Below are 20,007 nucleotides of genomic sequence, written 5' to 3' on the forward strand. Positions count from 1 at the left end.
CGTCACCTAGCTATTTCTTCATGGTGGAAGGAAATAAATGATTCTCAGTACATTAGATTAATTAGGTCAGAGTCAAGAACAGGGTTAATCAGTTTCAATGAAGCTGTTTCAACGTCGGACACCGCAGACACATCAATAGACAGAAAGAACCGTGGTATAATGTTACCAGATTACAGCATTTTCCCGAGGGCGAATATTACTCACAATGCTGTTGTAAAGCTCTGAGGTCATGGGTTCTGTGACGCAGCTGTCACGTGATGTTTGGTTGTGAGCATTGCAACAAGACTCTGGGACCATCATTTTGGTGTTGTTCCATTTCTGTGGGGCCTGGATATCGTAGTCACTTCCGTTGAACCATCCGCAGCAGTCGAACTAAATCATAAGATGAAAGGCACTTAAAAGTACAGTAAATTTACACTATGTCCGGAAACATCTGGCATATCACCATCATCATCATCATCATCATCAATCATCATCATCATCATCATCATCACTGTCGTCGTCATCGTTATCGTCGTTACCACTATCGTCATCATCGTCGTCGTCGGCATGACCTTCTTCATCTTCTCCGTCCCCCCTTTTTACACCCCCGGTATAGGGGTGTGTATAGGATTCGGTCGATGTGTTTGTTTGTTTGTGTGTTTGTGTTCGCATATAGATCTCAAGAATGAACGGACCGATCGTCACCAAACTTGGTGAACAGGTTCTATACATTCCTGAGACGGTCCTTACAAAAATTGGGACCAGTCAAACACACGGTTAGGGAGTTATTGGTGGATTAAGATTCTACAAGGACTTATAGAGGGACATATTAATGGTCAAAGGGAAATAACCTTCTCAGTTGGTGGCAGTGAGAATGGTAAGGACGGGGGTGTTTTTCCTACCTCGGAGGAATTTCGTGTTTTTCTCTATTTCAATTGGTAATTTAACTGAGTCCTAGTATATGCTTCTTTTTTTCTCATCTCTATGTTGATTCTTTTTAAGTCTAACTTTATTTAAAAATCGAGTGTGTCACATGCGAAACAAGTTAAAGCTGAACGGCTATCTATTGCATTTAGTTACTAGCAGAATTGGTGTGTCGTGTGTTTGCACAAGATATTTAGTAAGAACTGAAGTCTAACAGTGCTCAGGTTTTGGAAATATATTGAAATGTACATTTTAGTAAACATTGGCGAAAGAATTAGGTTGAATGTTACAGATGTGCTTTTTGGCATAAAAAGTAACAGCAAAAATATAAAGAAGATTAATCACATTATTTTAATCGCAAAGATGTGCGTAAGCATTTTTTTAAAAACCGATTCACGATTAACACTGGAAATTATTTTTGGAAATCATGTTGTTTTGAGATTTCGTTAGTCTGAAGTTTTATTAATTAAAAACAAATTATTGTTTATTTTCTTTGATATAAGGTAAAGACAGCCATACATTATGATGCGAATATTGATGTTTGATGTTTTTTAAAAGATCAATATATGATGACATATGATCATTTTGATGCTACACATGTTGACACGTATATTTTTTTCACGTATGACTATTTTTAATCCTTCTGTATAATGTAAAAGTTTTTCTGAACTGCCTGTGAATGAGAGAGTATGTTTGCAAACAGAAAATACAGTTACCATGTTTGTTATCTTGTGTTTTATTAATTGAATAAAATTTTGGGGAAAAAACAAAAAACAACTCCTGCTCAGAAAAAAAAAGAAAAAAAAGTAAGAACTGAAGTCGATTTTCTGCTTCAACAACCATTAAAAACGGTCATAAAAGTAAAAACCCACTCTTATGCAAAAACATGAGTGAACGTGGGAGTTTCAGCCCATGAACGAAGAAGAAGAAGAAGAAATCTGGAGATTTTTTGCATGATCAAATTTGAGTAAAACTTTAGAGTTTATTGTGTAATAATATCAGAAAGGTGGCTCTCTGTCTCCCTGTCTGTCTATCCATCCGTCCGTCCGTCCGTACGTCCATTTGTTTGTCTGTCTGTCCGTCCGTTTGTTTGTCTGTCTGTACATGTCTGTGTGTCTGTCGGTGCTGTGTGTGTTTATGTGTGTGTTTATGTGTGTGTGTTTATGTGTGTGTGTGTGTGTGTGTGTGTGTGTGTGTGTGTGTGTGTGTGTGAGTGTGTGTGTGTTTGTGTGTGTGTGTGTGTGTGTGTGTGTGTCGTCTGCGCGCGCGTCTGCATTTCTGTCTGTCTTCTGTCAGTTTACATTATGTGAACGTGTGTCTCTGTTTTTAAATGAACAAATAACAATCATTAGCAAGGTTCATGTTGTTGCAAATGACAATATTAACCCACGTCGGACTGCAGGGCGTTAAAGGCTGACGTGAATTCTCTGCTGCTCTCGTCGGAATTGTCGTCTCCATACCTGTCTCGGAACTCTGCCAGGACCTCCTTGTCAATCTTGGACATCCACTGTTTGAAAGAAGCACTTCACGGGTAAATTCCACACAAAACACCCACTGCTTCACAGAAACACTTACAGGTCAATTACACACAAAACAGTTGAGGAAATGAAACCCGAATGCCGCGTAAACGATTCAGCTTACTGTCTCAGATCTAGGCGTGTACGTGGGAAAAGATTCATCATCCCTCCACTTGTGCACTTACCAACAAATCTGCGTAGAGTGGGAATTTGTTATGAATTAATTTCTAAACTGACATTATGGTTTCAATCTGCAAAATCAATTCATCAATAAATTGAAATGCTGCACATGAAGCAGTTAGGATGATGATATTTGGTATGTGACCAAGTGGAGGGATGGTATGTGACCAAGTGGAGGGATGGTATGTGACCAAGTGGAGGGATGGTATGTGACCAAGTGGAGGGATGGTATGTGACCAAGTGGAGGGATGGTATGTGACCAAGTGGAGGGATGGTATGTGACCAAGTGGAGGGATGGTATGTGACCAAGTGGAGGGATGGTATGTGACCAAGTGGAGGGATGGTATGTGACCAAGTGGAGGGATGGTATGTGACCAAGTGGAGGGATGGTATGTGACCAAGTGGAGGGATGGTATGTGACCAAGTGGAGGGATGGTATGTGACCAAGTGGAGGGATGGTATGTGACCAAGTGGAGGGATGGTATGTGACCAAGTGGAGGGATGGTATGTGACCAAGTGGAGGGATGGTGTGTGACCAAGTGGAGGGATGGTATGTGACCAAGTGGAGGGATGGTATGTGACCAAGTGGAGGGATGGTATGTGACCAAGTGGAGGGATGGTATGTGACCAAGTGGAGGGATGGTATGTGACCAAGTGGAGGGATGGTATGTGACCAAGTGGAGGGATGGTATGTGACCAAGTGGAGGGATGGTATGTGACCAAGTGGAGGGATGGTATGTGACCAAGTGGAGGGATGGTATGTGACCAAGTGGAGGGATGGTATGTGACCAAGTGGAGGGATGGTATGTGACCAAGTGGAGGGATGGTATGTGACCAAGTGGAGGGATGGTATGTGACCAAGTGGAGGGATGGTATGTGACCAAGTGGAGGGATGGTATTTGACCAAGTGGAGGGATGGTGTGTGACCAAGTGGAGGGATGGTATGTGACCAAGTGGAGGGATGGTATGTGACCAAGTGGAGGGATGGTATGTGACCAAGTGGAGGGATGGTATGTGACCAAGTGGAGGGATGGTATGTGACCAAGTGGAGGGATGGTATGTGACCAAGTGGAGGGATGGTATGTGACCAAGTGGAGGGATGGTGTGTGACCAAGTGGAGGGATGGTATGTGACCAAGTGGAGGGATGGTATGTGACCAAGTGGAGGGATGGTATGTGACCAAGTGGAGGGATGGTATGTGACCAAGTGGAGGGATGGTATGTGACCAAGTGGAGGGATGGTATGTGACCAAGTGGAGGGATGGTATGTGACCAAGTGGAGGGATGGTGTGTGACCAAGTGGAGGGATGGTATGTGACCAAGTGGAGGGATGGTATGTGACCAAGTGGAGGGATGGTATGTGACCAAGTGGAGGGATGGTGTGTGACCAAGTGGAGGGATGGTGTGTGACCAAGTGGAGGGATGGTATGTGACCAAGTGGAGGGATGGTATGTGACCAAGTGGAGGGATGGTGTGTGACCAAGTGGAGGGATGGTGTGTGACCAAGTGGAGGGATGGTGTGTGACCAAGTGGAGGGATGGTATGTGACCAAGTGGAGGGATGGTGTGTGACCAAGTGGAGGGATGGTATGTGACCAAGTGGAGGGATGGTATGTGACCAAGTGGAGGGATGGTATGTGACCAAGTGGAGGGATGGTATGTGACCAAGTGGAGGGATGGTATGTGACCAAGTGGAGGGATGGTATGTGACCAAGTGGAGGGATGGTATGTGACCAAGTGGAGGGATGGTATGTGACCAAGTGGAGGGATGGTATGTGACCAAGTGGAGGGATGGTATGTGACCAAGTGGAGGGATGGTATGTGACCAAGTGGAGGGATGGTATGTGACCAAGTGGAGGGATGGTATGTGACCAAGTGGAGGGATGGTGTGTGACCAAGTGGAGGGATGGTGTGTGACCAAGTGGAGGGATGGTATGTGACCAAGTGGAGGGATGGTATGTGACCAAGTGGAGGGATGGTGTGTGACCAAGTGGAGGGATGGTGTGTGACCAAGTGGAGGGATGGTGTGTGATCAAGTGGAGGGATGGTATGTGACCAAGTGGAGGGATGGTGTGTGACCAAGTGGAGGGATGATATGTGACCAAGTGGAGGGATGGTATGTGACCAAGTGGAGGGATGGTATGTGACCAAGTGGAGGGATGGTATGTGACCAAGTGGAGGGATGCTCTGTCCCAGTGTAAAAGCATGGACAGATCTGAGATGGAAGTCAAAGTTTTCACGGGAAGGAATATTATTGTCATTAAATCTTCATCCTTGTAAATCAAATGTTTCTTTCATCAGTCATCGTCGTCGTCATCGTAATCATCATCGACGTCCTCATCATCATTATCGTCGTCGTCGTCGTCGTAAGCATCATGATGATCGACGTCCTCCTCCTCATCATCCTTATTGTCGTCGTCGTCGTAATCGTCGTCGAAAGCATCATCATCGTCATCATCATTGACGTTGTCGCCATCATCATCGTCGTCGTCGTCGTCGTAATCATCATCGTCGTCGTCGTCTTCTTCTTCATCATCATCATCATCATCATCATCATCATCATCATCATCACTGTCATCATCATCATCATCGTCGTCGTAATCATCATCATCATCATCATCATCATCATCATCATCATCATCATCGTCATCATCATCGTCATCATCATCACCATCATCAACTACTCACGTCCGCTCTAAAGACGACGGCCAGGATGACAGGTGCGACCTCCACCGCCATCAGTGCCGACAGCAACACCGTGTACTGCAACAACGACAACACATCCTGCACTAACGCTGCATGATGTGAACCATATGACAGGCTAATGGCCTGCCTTTGTTTTTAAACAAAAATGTAGTGCCAAAGTTTTGCGCAGCGAGCTTCGTTAAGTAGACTTCATATATAACATCCCTGTAGTTTTGGTTTTTAGCATCCGAGTAAGTTAACTGACTCCTAACCGATCAGAAACATTATAAGATGTTTGATGGGTTGTTGACAGACCAGCTTTTTTGTCTGTCCGAGGGGGAGCATATCGTCTTTTGTTTCATATTTATTGACCAAGGCCGAAGGCCGCGGTCAATAAATATGAAACAAAAGTCGATATGCCCCCCGAGGTCATTACCCCATATGGCTATTTGACCAATCAGGACCTGCTAAATGTTATAAGGACCAGGCAGGGACCCTTTTTGTTTATCAAGCTAAAATAACAAAAACAAACTAAAACTTGAATCCAGAATATCAGGGTGACATTAAGGAATGACACTTTTGATTTGTAATAATTATACACCTCACCATGTAAAAATACCGAACAACCAATGTTGTCGGTGGGATGGTGATACAGAATGGCATGCTGTGAGCAGCTCGCTTGAACATTGCAATGTCAAAGTTCGCAAGAATCAAATGAAATTGCATACTCAGTTTACTTTCTTTCTTTCTTTCTTTATTTGGTGTTTAACGTCGTTTTCAACCATTCAAGGTTATATCGCGACGGGGAAAAGGGGGAGATGGGAACTCAGTTTACGTCAAAGGTAGTTTTCCATCATCTCCTTACTGTCTGATGTTGATTCTGAACATGTTACTTACCCTTGCACAAGAAAAATTTTAAGCAATAGAAATGAAACTAAGGCACGTTGAACTGGAGTGAGAGTGAACACTTTTCACTTGTTTATATTCATGAGGTCAGGTGAGTGATTGTCTGAAAGAGATCACGTGACTTGGGGTCACGGTAGGCCTCTTTTCAATGTCGTCTGCATTCTGCTGTTACATCTTATTCGCAGGATCGCTTCGATAATTATTTGTTCGAAATTAGCCGGTAATAAAACCTTTATATCTAATATACCGACTAATAGCAAATGATAACAGACAAGTATCGAAAATGATATCAACATTTGCCTTAAAGGCTCATGTTGACATCAATCTTCTCGACATGTGTATCATCACTTGCTAACAGTCAGTTTCTTAGATGCTAAGATCATACTGCTGCTGCTGGGTGCTGCTAATCAAAAGGTTAATGTACACAGGCGAACTTAGACCTTAGAGGACATGAGTTGTGGAATACGATATTATAAGTTATTTCATATATTTTGACTGTTAGCAAATGATAACAGATATGTCGAGAAAATGGATATCAAGCATGAGCCGGTAGGCGAACGCTGATATCATTTTTGAGGATGGACCAAAAATACCCCTTTCAAATGCTAAACAGCAACATCATCTGGAGTGCAAGACCAGCGCGCCCCTCCGTACCACTATCTCACGTTGGAAGCCCCTCCCTCTCACCATAGCCAGAAGCCCCGTGCTGGAGGTGACAGCAGCCACAATTCCTATCGACGCGAACATCAGGATGGCAAGGCCTCCTGCCAGCATCGCGATGACGCCATCTTTCAGCAGCGCCGCGTTGACGTCACTCTCTGCTATGACGTCATGGTAGCGGTAAAACAAGGAGCTCTCTGAGGTCAGCAGCCATATTCCGGTGCCCATGGAGGCTGCTCCTACAATCTGGAGAACGTTAGTTGGTTTGTTAGTACGTGTGGTTTTTACATTTAGTCAACTTTTGATTAAATGTGTTAACATAGAGGAGTAATCGAGAACGAGGGTCGTGGTGTATGTGTGTCTGTCTGTCTGTGTGTGTGTGTGTGTGTGTGTGTGTGTGTGTGTGTGTGTGTGTGTGTGTGTGTGTGTGTGTGTGTGTGTGTCTCTGTGTGTGTGTGTAGAGCGATTCAGAGTAAACTACTGGACCGATCTTTATGAAATTTTACATGAGAGTTCCTGGGTATGGTATCCTCAGACGTGTTTTTCATTTTTTCGATAAATGTCTTTGATGACGTCATATCCGGCTTTTTGTAAAAGTTGAGGCAGCACTGTCACACCCTCATTTTTCAGTCAAATTGATTGAAAATTTTGTAAAGCAATCTTCGACAAAGGCCGGACTTCGGTATTGCATTTCAGCTTGGGGGCTTAAAAATTAATTAATGACTTTAGTCATTAAAAATGTGAAAATTGTAATAATATTTTTGTTTATATAAAACGATCCAAATTTACGTTTATCTTATTCTACATCATTTTCTGATTCCAAAAACATATAAATATGTTATATTCGGATTAAAAACAATCTCTGAAAATTAAAAATATAAAAATGATGATCAAAATTAAATTTCTGAAATCGATTTTTAAAAAATTTCATCTTATTTCTTGTCGGTTCCTGATTCCAAAGACATATAGATATATATGTTTGGATTAAAAACACGCTCAGAAAGTTAAAACGAAGAGAGGCACAGAAAAGCGTGCTATGCATGCAGCACAGCGAAACCACTACCGCGCTAAACAGGCTCGTCAGTTTCACTTCGTTATGCACAAGGGGCGGACTACGGTTATTGTGAAAAAATGCAGTGCGTTCAGTTTCATTCTGTGAGTTCCACAGCCTAACTACATGTAGTAATTTCGCCTTACGCGACATGTTTTTACTTGTTTAAATGTTTTTTGGGGTGGTGTTTTTTATTTACTTGTTTGTTTGTTTGTTTGTTTGTTTGTTTCTTCTCTCTTTCTTTCTTTCTTTCTTTACAATCTAAAAATGGGTTAGTTTGTCGATTTGCTTGTTTGGTTGGTTGGTTGGTTGTTTGTTTGTTGTATACAATCTGGAGAATTCTAGTTATTTTGTAAATTACTTAACATTTGTTTGCTTGCTAATTTGTTTGTTTGTTTGTTTGTACGTTAAGGCTATTTCTCTGCAGATACTACTGTTTTGTGCTAATTACTATTGAGGAAATGAATGCTTGTTCTTTTGCTTGCTTACTTGCTTTGTTTGTTTGTTTGTTTGTTTGTTTGTTATTTCACAATGTGGAGACGTTGTGTTTGCTAGCCTACAAATAATAATCAAACAATGAAAAGAACGCTTTGTGAGAAGTCAATGCTTTCTGACCTAAGTTCCTTTCATTGTCACATTATTATGCCTGTATGCCTTTCCACTATAAAGACCATCAGGCCGACGTACGTGTGAATGTATCGTGTTCTCTAAAATTAAACGTTCAAGGAACTTTAAAAAAAATCCATTTATTTTGTTTAACTTAAATTTGGAACGTTAGCAGGCTATCTGTTTTACATTTCCACTCACCAGGAGAAAAGTGTTTATGACCAAGATGACACATTTGACGCAGCCCTTGCTGGACTCACACATCTCAATGATTGATTCCGTCATTGGTGGTGGCAGGCCCTCACGATCCCACGACGGTCACACCTGAAAGAGTTTACTTGCATTTTATTATACATGCCAAATCTTCTTCTCCTTTTTCATTTTTGATTTGCAAAAAATAATTTCAGCTTAAAAGTCCCCGTCCCAGCCGAGTAAACGATTCGGCCCAGCATCTCCACGGGACAAGACCATCCCTCCATCTAGACACATTCCAAAACTCGCCAGCCTGAATGCCGTCTTTGCAAAATGGGAAGAAAACAAATGTTTACGATATTATTTTCTTAAAGGCAACTAGTGTCAATGAGAGACTTTTCTTAAATCTCGTTCTGCGGCCAGGAAGTTGATTTTTGGTATGTGTCCGAGTGTAGGGGTGGCCTCATCCCTCCCGGAGAGTGAGCAGACGTGTTTTCTCAAAAAGGATCGCGCCTTTTATACACCGTAGAGTCACTCCACAAATCACAGCAGAACCGGCGAACGCAAGAAGAAGAAGAAGAAAATCACAGCAGAACAGAAAACAATGTTCAGTGCCGAGGAGAAAGCTAGCACACACATACGATAAGATCAGATAAGATAAGAAAACTTTTGTCCATTTTCATTTTACACAAACATGGAATTTTCTGTTGGCACCACATCGCATTTCTAATAAGACAAACACACGATCATTAAGCTCAATCGAACATGAATACACTGCTAAGATTAACTTATAACATGAGTAAGAGATTACCATTCCAACACTCATCCGTAACAAATCCAAGACCTTGCATTGCGTAAAATTAATGTGAGAAAAAAATCTGTCTAAAATGACATATACTTCGTCATAGGACTGCGGCAATAAACACTTCCTTCAGTTTTCCCCACAGGCACAGGGAAAAAACGTCAGCAGTGTGAATCGCGTGATGATGATGATGATGATGATGATGATGATGAGGAGGAGGAGGAGGAGGAGGAGGACCACGACGATGATGATGATGTACTTTTTGTGGTAGTGGTGGTCGTCGTTGTTGTTCCTTTCTGTTTTCTCTCTAATTCAGCCTCCTGGTTGTTGTTTTTCAAACTAGATTAATAAAATTCACTTATTGTCAAATGCATATCAGCTTCCCTGTTCATTTCCCGTTCGTACAACGCACTTTTCATGTGCCAGTGACACCCCCCCCCCCCCCCTCCCCCCTGTCGTCTTCTTCATCTTTCTGTGTTGCACCCCGGGTCAGACAAGTTGGCGTCTCGCACAATGAATACATAAGTCATTGATGACGGAAGTGTCTCCTTGTCTGCACGCACATCACAGGCAGTGTCGATGCTCACAACAAAGCGCCTTGTCTTTTGATGGCAAGTCTAGAGATGTTACTATTGAAGCTCTGCCAACCAACGTCCCAAAACAACGTAGTTTATGTACAGCTTACTCGGATCCAGCTATGCTCCAAATCAAGACAGATATATAGATAAACAAATACATTAACTACTTAACAAATACAAAATATGACATTGTATGATATTAGTCTCTTTTTTTTCTTTCTCTCTTTGCGATTATCCAAAACCGAATCCAAAGTATTTTTTGTATTTTTTTATTTATTCATTTGTCTCTTTTACTTGTTGTAGTGGTGGTGGTCGTTTGCTGTTCCTGTTTTCTTTTTAATCTCTCTAATTCACACTCTGTTTTTGGTTTGGTTTTTATTGTTGTTGTTGTTTTCAAAATAGGTAAAAACAATTAACTTATTGTCAAAAGGGAACAGTTTCCTTGCTAATTTCCGGTTCTAAATGTTGACTGTCAAGACAATGATCAAACTTTGATACTCACTGTGTCCTCTGAACCTTGGAGCGAACACAGACACACGATGTACATGTACACTGAATTGTGGCGTTATATATATATATATATATATATATATATATATATATATATATATATATATATATATATATATATATATATATACGACTTGTGTCTGTCTGTGTGTCTGTGTGTGTGTTCGCGATGCACGGCCAAAGTTCTCGATGGATCTGCTTCAAATTTGGTGGGAATATTCAGGTGGACCCCGGACACAACCTGGTCGATGAGAATTTTCAACACGTGCTCTCAGCGCGCAGCGCTGAACCGATTTTGATTTTTCTCTTCATCCATTCCCAGTAACTCTTCCTTATCTTCTCCAGTGTTTTGCGTTTATCTCCCTTCCTTCGTGTGGCGTCATCCATATTCCCGTTATTATTTTTAGAAGGTCATTGTCCACAACGCTCAATCCATATTCCCGTTACTATTTTTAGAAGGTCACTGTCCACAACTCTTCCTTATCCTCTCCAGTGTTTTGCGCGTTTATCTTCCTTCCTTCGTGCGCCGGCTCTTCGCCGGCGTACACCCGGCAAAGCGGCCGGGTCCCCGGCGCAGCCGGGTATTCGGCTCTACTTCTTCCCGGCGAAGCCGGCTACCCGGCGAAGCGGGTATTCATCTAGTTTGGATATATATAAGTCGGTGGTATGTACCCGATGAATATATTGAGACTATATGCTGCCATTGTGTCAAAATGTGACCACCGTCCCCAACCACCTACTCCCTTCCCCTTCTCTAAACCCCACCCACCATATTGTCCATCTATATCTATATACGGCTTGTGTGTGTCTGTCTGTCTGTCTGTCACTTCGCGATGCACGGCCAAAGTTCTCGATGGATCTGCTTCAAATTTGGTGGGCATATTCAGGTAGACCCCGGACACAATCTGGTCGATGAAAATTTTCAACACGTGCTCTCAGCGCTGCGCGCTGAACCGATTTTGGTTTTTATGGTTTTTCTGTACATCCATTCCCAGTAACTCTTCATTATCTTCTCCAGTGTTTTGCGCGTTTATCTCCCTTCCTTCGTGTGGCGTCAATCGCGGGTACCCGGCGAAGCCGGCGTACGGTGCGCAACTCATCCGGCGAAGCCGGGTACCCGGCGAAGCCGGGTATTCGGCTCTACTTCTTCCCGGCAAAGCCGGGTATTCATCTAGTATATGTATATATGTGAAGTCAATGATTAGTCAGTCTTATTTTCTGTTGATAAACCTTGTGAATGCTCTATGTCATGTTCATGTGTATATAAAATTAAATATATAAAAAAATAAATTAAAAAAAGTCGGTAGTATGACCGTTCAAACACAAAGAGAGTATGGGTGCGTTTCTGAAGCCAAATGTATAACAATAATTTTTTAAATAAACAGCTTTTTTAATTTTATTTTTCGTTTGTTTAGAAAAACAATCACAAGTGTTCGTGCATATCAAAACATCCCGCAGCAATGATGCGTTTTGGGGATTAAAAATAAAACGGGATCGTCGAATGAAATAACAGCTTAAAGATTGCCCTATTGTGGAGACGACGCACATTATACTGACATAGTTTGAACAATTCTAGAACAACCCCCCCACCCACCCTCATGCTGATGTGTGTGTGTGTGTGTGTGTGTGTGTGTGTGTGTGTGCGCGTGTGTGTGTGTGTGTTTATGTGTATGTTTGTGTCTGTGTGTGTCTCTCTCTCTCTCTTTCTCTCTTTCTCCCTCTCCCTTTCTCCCTCTCTCTCTCTCTCTTTCTCACACACACCACCCCCCCTCTCTCTCTCCCTCTCTTTCCCCCTCACTCAACCCTTTCTCCCTCTCCCCTCTCTCTCTCTCTCTCTCTCTCACCATCCCCCCTCTCTCTTTCCCTCCCCCCTCATCAATCTCTCTCTCCCACCCCACCCCCCCCCCCCCCTCAATCTCTCCCTCATCCCCCCCCCCCCCTCTCCCTGCTGACGTCCAGGCATGAAGTGCCGTGCATGTGCCCCACAGAGCGTGATGAGCGGTATGATCCTGGCTGATGTTGATATATTTAGACCTGTCCCAGCTCAGAGCCCCCACAGACAGACGCAGAGATCGATAACCAAAGCAGATTGGGCAGGTGGGTGGTGGTTGTGATGGTGGAGGGGGAGGGGGTAACTAAGAGAGGATTGGGACCCTGGGGAAGTGTGTGTGTGTGGCGGGGGGGGGGGGGGAGAGGTTACCCAAGGAAGATCGGGGCAGTAGGCAAGACAAACGAAAAGAAGATCGGGGATTTGGGTTGGCCGCAGGGGGGATGACCAGAAAAAGATCGCGAAGCTGGGGAGGGGGGGGGGGGGGCATGAGGTAAAGGTTGGGTGAGTAGAGCCAAACGATATCAAGAAGGGGGTGGGGGGGGGGGCGGGAGGGGCCAGTGAAAGGAAGATTGACTGATTAATTAATGAATTTTTGATACATTGGTTTCAGTTCTAAGTCTCGTCTTATCCATGTAGCTTGTGACCACTACATCCCCAGCACATAATTGAACAGTGCAACGCAAGAGTAGAAGATGGACAGACAAAACCACACACGGGGAAAGGGGAAGTAAAGACAAAGAGAGAGTGAGGGGGAATGAGAGATGGAGATGATCGCCGTGGAAAGGTTAACATAAAGAAGTTGACATGCACACTGTCAAATTCCGAGAAGCGAATAGATAGATGTCGACCCTTTCTATAACAACAATTCAAGTGATCGAGCAAAGGTGATCGTTATAGACAAGTGGTCGCCGTGGAAAGGTAAAAATAAAGAAGTTGACATGCACACCGTCAAGAAGAAATTCCGAAAAGCGAGTAGATAGATGTTGACCCTTGCTATAACAACAATTCAAGTGATCGAGCAAAAGTGATCGTCATAGACAGGTGGTCGCTGTGGAAAGGTAAAAAAAAATAAAGAAGTTGACATGCACACTGTCAAGACTAATTTCACCATAAGACACGTGCGCACCGAGAATTGAACAGATAGTCAAACCTGGTCCGAAACGACAACCCAAGGGACCCAACACAAGTGGGCGTCATAGACAGGTGGTCGCTATGGCAAGGTGAAATATAATCAATTATGAGTAACCATATTGGGTGGTCGTTGTTGGCAGGTGGTCGTTATGGTGAGGTGGTCGTTATGGTGAGGTGGTCGCCTGGACAGGTTCGACTGTTCCACCGACTTCTCACAGGCACCGGCCCAGAGGAAGGAAAGGAAACGGGTCCAATCCGATGGTGGAATCCATACCAAGCGGTTTTTTTCATTAACACTCTATTGATCGATCTCTGAGGCGTGCACGTCTATCCCCTCTTATCTTGCGTCATCCGCACCTACATCTCACCTGGCCTCTCAGTCACGCTACAGTGGCCTCAGTTTACCTGTAGACGTATGGCTACCTATCCTACCTTTCCTACCTTGTTAAAAACGTTCTCAAAACTTGACTATTACTCCTACTGCTATTCCTTTTCCTCCTCCTCCTTCTCCCCCTCTTACTACTACTACTACTAGTCTACTACTACTACTATTACTACTCCTACTCTACTACTCCTACTACTGCTGCTACTGCTACTACTACTACTACTATTACTACTACAACTACTACTACTACTACTACTACTATTACTACTACTACTACTACTACTACTACTACTACTACTACTACTACTACTACTACTACTCCTACTACTACTAATACTACTAATACTACTACTGCTGCTACTACTACTCCTACTACTCCTACTACTACTACTAGGCTTACTACTACTACTACTACTACTACTACTACCATTGCTGCTGCTGCAATTCCTGCTGCTGCAATTCCTGCTTCTGCTGCTGCTGCTACTACTACTACTGCAGATTCGATCACGAATTCACACTCTACGTAAATATGCACCATGATAAAATATTCTGTCTTTTGTTCCTGATTTTTGTTGTAAATTGGTATTTTTTGGATGATGAGCAGAACTATTTTGCAATAATTTAATTAGTCCAAACCCCACTAGTTGCCTTTTACGAAATAAATTCTCTCAAATAGTGCAAGACCAAGCAAACCGTCCTGCCGGGGAAAAGAACAGCATGGTTAAATATTTAAGAGGTATACATAAAAAGGTCTATTGTAGCTGTATCATATCTCCTTTTTTTTTTCTTCATTGGGAAGGGCCAGCAAAAAATATTTCTTTAATTTATATACTCATACCATAAAACATGCTTTCACGCGGAGTGTGCCTTCAAAACGTCATCGTGTCCACTGCACGAGGCCAGTGTATGGGGCCACTGCACGAGGCCAGTGTATGGGGCCACTGCACGAGGCCAGTGTATGGGGCCACTGCACGAGGCCAGTGTATGGGGCCACTGCACGAGGCCAGTGTATGGGGCCACTGCACGAGGCCAGTGTATGGGGCCACTGCACGAGGCCAGTGTATGGGGCCACTGCACGAGGCCAGTGTATGGGGCCACTGCACGAGGCCAGTGTATGGGGCCACTGCACGAGGCCAGTGTATGGGCCGCATTTCAAAGACCTGGCCAGTGCAGGAAATCAGTCTGTCACTGTTTGCTTTGAACAGTTCTCTGATTTTGACCTCACCTGTTTTGCCTGCGTTACACCTGTTCAGATCGATTATCTCACATCGTTGTGTGACTCACAAAATCAGCAAAGGTTTTCAATACAACTGCGCATCACAAACTGAAGCATTGACGCGTGCTAGCGTTCTGTGAACACGAGATAGAGAGGGGTGGGGTGGGGGGAGGAGGGGGTGGGTGGGTAGAAGGGGCAGGATCGTTTGCCCAAGGGAACTGATGAGATAGACATTTTTAATCATCGTCATTTTCCAGCGTAACACCAGCAGCAAAAACAAACATTGAAGTAGTTTTACTTTCGTCGATAACTCCTGGGATCAAAATAATTTTATTCCTGATTTAATACTTTGATGGACCATTATATGCATAATTCATGAGAGTTGAGTAGTTATAGGATTCGGTGATACCAGTTGTATGTGTAATAAAAACAGCTTTGCCACAAACACACTCATACACATAAACAGACACACATGCACGCATGCCGCACACGCACAGACGCCGCACACACACACACACACACACACACACACGTACGAACGCGCACATACACAAACTCATACTAACACACACACACACACACACGCATGCATGCATGCACGCACGCACGCACGCACGCACGCACACACACACACACACACACACACACGCACGACCACCATCACCACATCGAATCATTCACGGAGAGCATCTCTGACAGGTTTCATTAATTGTCCCCCCCCTGCCGCTAATGGTTTACGCTGACAGTTATTGGAAGATCCATTCCACGGCATGCTCATGACACATCAGCACTGCCACACCGGACGGGATAAACAACAGAAGGATGGATAGACACGTAGCAGTTGATCGTGTGTGAGTGTGTGTGTGTGTGTGTGTGTGTGTGTGTGTATGTGTGTTTGTGTGTGTGTGTCCGAGTGTGAGTGTGTGTATATGAGTGTGAGTGTGTGTGTGTGCGTGTGTGTGTGTGTGTGTGTGAGTGTGTGTGTGTATGTGAGTGGCTGTGTGTGTTTGCCCATCGCCATCTTGATGTGTGTGTGTGTGTGTGTGGTGTGTGTGTGAGTGTCTGTGTGTGTGTGTGTGTGTGTGTGTGTCCGTCTGTGTGTGTGTCTGTGTGTGTTTGGCCCTCGCCATCTTGATGTATGCGCGTGTGTGTGTGTATGCGTGCGTGTGTGCATGCGTGCATGTGTGAGTGCGCGCATTTTAGTTCGTATGTACGCGTAAGAGACACTCAGAAACACAGACAGAGACACAGACAGAGACACAGACAGAGACACAGACAGAGACACAGACAGACGCACAGAGACACAGACAGAGAGACAAAGACAGAGACACAGACAGAGACACAGACAGAGACACAGACAGAGACACAGACAGACATTTTGAAATATTGACAGACAGATTGACAGGTTGACAACCAAACAGACACACACAGAAAAGGAAAACATATAAATGTCTTTTGATACCAAAGAACGACCAAAACTTGCCTTCTTTCAAAAGAAGCAAAATTTGAATCAAAAGAGATGACCCCAGATGGGAAAACAAATCATCGAACATAAAATACGCAGCACACCTGTGACCAGGAATGAAGCTTCAAGTCTGTCGACGGTAACACGCACCTGCTTACCTGAACAGATCGATAATTATCTTTAGTATTTTGCAAATGAGTGGTGTGTCATTTTGTGACTAGGAAACTGTCCAATTGTGTTCTTTTTTAAGGGTGTATCACACATAAGCCGTACAGTCGTAGTGTGTGTAATAGTGTGTGTGTGCGTGTGTCCTGCTTAAGAGAAAATGAGAGCTTTGTCACGTTTCATGGCTAAAAACCTGTGCAATTTTATGTTAAATGAGGACTATGTTTGTCATACAGTCGTAGTTGTTCAGTCCTGTTGATAACTGTGTCCTTAATGTGGTGGAGCGCATGCGGGTGTTAGCAATATTTTACAAAAAAGCGGAGAGGGAGAGAGTACACAAACAATAAAAAGTTGGTAGAATACATTGAATGATGTTCTCTGTCCTCTTTATTGCATAACACTCACGCACGCAATCACCAAGCATTTAAAATAAAAGTTAAAAATAGGTTCGTCAGACTAATGCTACTTTTCCAATACCTTGAACAATTTCAACACTAGTCTGAACAAGAAGGGCAAAGCCCATACGACTCACATGCTTTACACATTTTTCCTACCAAAATACATGTGACCTTGACCCAAGGTCAAGGTCATCCAAGGTCATGCAACACAAAGCTGTTAATTCAAGACATAGGAAGTACAATGGTGCTTATTGGCTCTTTCTACCATGAGATATGGTCACTTTTAGTGGTTCACTACCTTATTTTGGTCACATTTCATAAGGGTCAAAGTGACCTTGACCTTGATCATATGTGACCGAATGTGTCTCATGATGAAAGCATAACATGTGCCCCACATAATTTTTAAGTTTGAAACAGTTATCTTCCATAGTTCAGGGTCAAGGTCACTTCAAAATATGTATACAATCCAACTTTGAAGAGCTCCTGTGACCTTGACCTTGAAGCAAGGTAAACCAAACTGGTATCAAAAGATGGGGCTTACTTTGCCCTATATATCATATATAGGTGAGGTATTGAATCTCAAAAACTTCAGAGAAAATGGGAAAAATATGAAAAATAGCTGTTTTTTAGGCAACATTTATGGCCCCTGCGACCTTGACCTTGAAGCAAGGTCAAGATGCTATGTATGTTTTTTGGGGCCTTGTCATCATACACCATCTTGCCAAATTTGGTACTGATAGACTGAATAGTGTCCAAGAAATATCCAACGTTAAAGTTTTCCGGACGGACGGACGGACGTCCGGACGGACGGACGGACGGACGGACGGACGGACGACTCGGGTGAGTACATAGACTCACTTTTGCTTCGCATGTGAGTCAAAAAGGTGGAAACATATACTCCGCACTCAACTCAGAAGTAGCTTGAGGCAAATCTCTACTACGAAAAGTTCTGTTGCCACAACACTATAAAGTCACTGGTGTAAACACGGTAGTAAACACGCTATGATAAAACACGGTAGTAAAACACGCTATGCTATACATACACGGTAGTAAAACACGCTATGCTATACATACGCGGTAGTAAAACACGCTATGGTATACATGCACGGTAGTAAAACACGCTATGCTATACATACACGCTATCCCACCAAGAGTCCGCTCGGCTGGGAAAACAAAAAGTAAAAGCAAAGTCAGTAATCACCGAAGCGACAATTCATATCAAAGTATCATCTCACACAGTCATCAATAGCCGGAACCACAGTTACAATTATTCAAGTTCCAGTATTACATCATGCATGTTTGGTTTTCTCAACTGATCTAATCATTGGCCTTCTCTTCTGTTGTAAATTACACATCATTTTATTACAACTGTCAATTTCCAGGCAAAACAACAGACCATTTAGCCAAATCCAATATTGGTCCGAGAGGGGACCAACTTTCTGTGCTTGCTGAGATCTAATTCCACACATTCACATGACCAAAGAACAATCAAATTATTGTGCCAATTCCAAAGAAGATGTACCGATAACAAAAGGTCTATTCTCACCTGGTCTACATCATCTCTGGACACGAAACACTCCCTGGTTCCCAACAGCATTCGGTTCCAGGACATCCAGCCAACACACACTCCATCACTCCAATTGGTACACACCAACACACACTTTTTCACTTCACAAATGCATCACAAATTTATGCATAATTCATCCCAAGGCCGGCAAGGCTTGACATGTTCTTTCTCTGCCAGTCCAGGCCACAAGTGCGCGTTTGTTTCAACCTTGGCCGAGTTCATTACAACTTTTACTCATTTTAGTCGGGAAAAGGGGAAGGGGGAAGAGGGTCCTATATGACGCTGCTTGATTATGCGTCGCCACCCCAAACATTCTTTTATCAATACGATCTAAACTAATTTAACTTATTAAGAACAAAACTAAGCATTCCCCATTCAGGAATATTCAAACAAATGCATAGTCTGTGTGTTTTCATTCAAACCGAACACGCAGACGTAACCAATAGACACAAGCTGACACCCCTGTCTGTGAAATGACGAAACCCTGAAACCTACGTCATACCGACGTCATACCTATGATAACAGCCTACGACGCAATACAGGCGCTAGAAATTATAATTCTATTGACACAGTCACACAATGTCAATACAGATTTCTCTCACTCACCACATTCTCCCCAACTTAGCATGACTTCTCCTGAAGGCATGTCTTGGAAACAAAAACATGATGTTAAAACCTAACCACCGAAGAAGTTTCAACAACCAATCAAAACTCAAATTGGGCTAACCTGTATCCTCAACCGTCGCAAGTCTCAGTCACAAAAGCTAATCCTGAGTAACACATTTCGAACCTACACGTCAACCACTATTTAAAGATGCATTGACTGTACCGAAACTATTACCACATTTCGAACCTACATGTCAACCACTATTTAAAGATGCATTGACTGTACCGAAACTATTAACACATTTCGAACCTACATGTCAACCACTATTTAAAGATGCATTGACTGTACCGAAACTATTACCTTAACAATGCTAACAAAGACTTCGACATGTTGATGATACAGATCAGGAGGTGGGGGGGGGGGGGGGGAGATTCTCATTGAATAATAAAAGAAAAAAATGATCCCGAGGACAGAGAACAACGTACTGTCAAGGACGCCAAATTTTTTTTCACAACAAAGTAACCTTTAGAACATATTTACATGCCTAACCTGCACTAAACAATAGGCAACACAGAACAGCTGCTCCCCAACTTTACTTGAACCCACTCCCTAAGAATCCAATAATGTTTCCATGATCCGAAGGAACCGAGG

General features: G+C 43.2%; 1 protein-coding gene across 2 annotated transcripts in view; it reads right to left on the minus strand.

The window, feature by feature from the left end:
- Nucleotides 1–20,007, minus strand: part of LOC138979857 (tetraspanin-18B-like) — a 33,792-nt gene that overhangs the window by 6,456 nt on the left and 7,329 nt on the right. Inside the window, exons 1-6 of one of the 2 annotated variants that reach the window (XM_070352610.1) lie at nucleotides 9,513–9,599; nucleotides 8,711–8,833; nucleotides 6,880–7,098; nucleotides 5,290–5,364; nucleotides 2,297–2,413; nucleotides 205–372 (exon numbers count right to left, since the gene is read on the minus strand). In XM_070352610.1, coding sequence (XP_070208711.1) covers nucleotides 205–372; nucleotides 2,297–2,413; nucleotides 5,290–5,364; nucleotides 6,880–7,098; nucleotides 8,711–8,794 — 663 coding nt within the window. In that variant the 5' untranslated portion in view covers nucleotides 8,795–8,833; nucleotides 9,513–9,599. Of the gene's footprint in view, nucleotides 1–204; nucleotides 373–2,296; nucleotides 2,414–5,289; nucleotides 5,365–6,879; nucleotides 7,099–8,710; nucleotides 8,834–9,512; nucleotides 9,600–20,007 lie in introns of those variants that run through there. The other variant, XM_070352609.1, reaches the window with a different exon arrangement.

Source organism: Littorina saxatilis, linkage group LG11 (assembly GCF_037325665.1).
Source record: "Littorina saxatilis isolate snail1 linkage group LG11, US_GU_Lsax_2.0, whole genome shotgun sequence".
In the NCBI taxonomy this organism is placed as follows: domain Eukaryota; kingdom Metazoa; phylum Mollusca; class Gastropoda; order Littorinimorpha; family Littorinidae; genus Littorina; species Littorina saxatilis.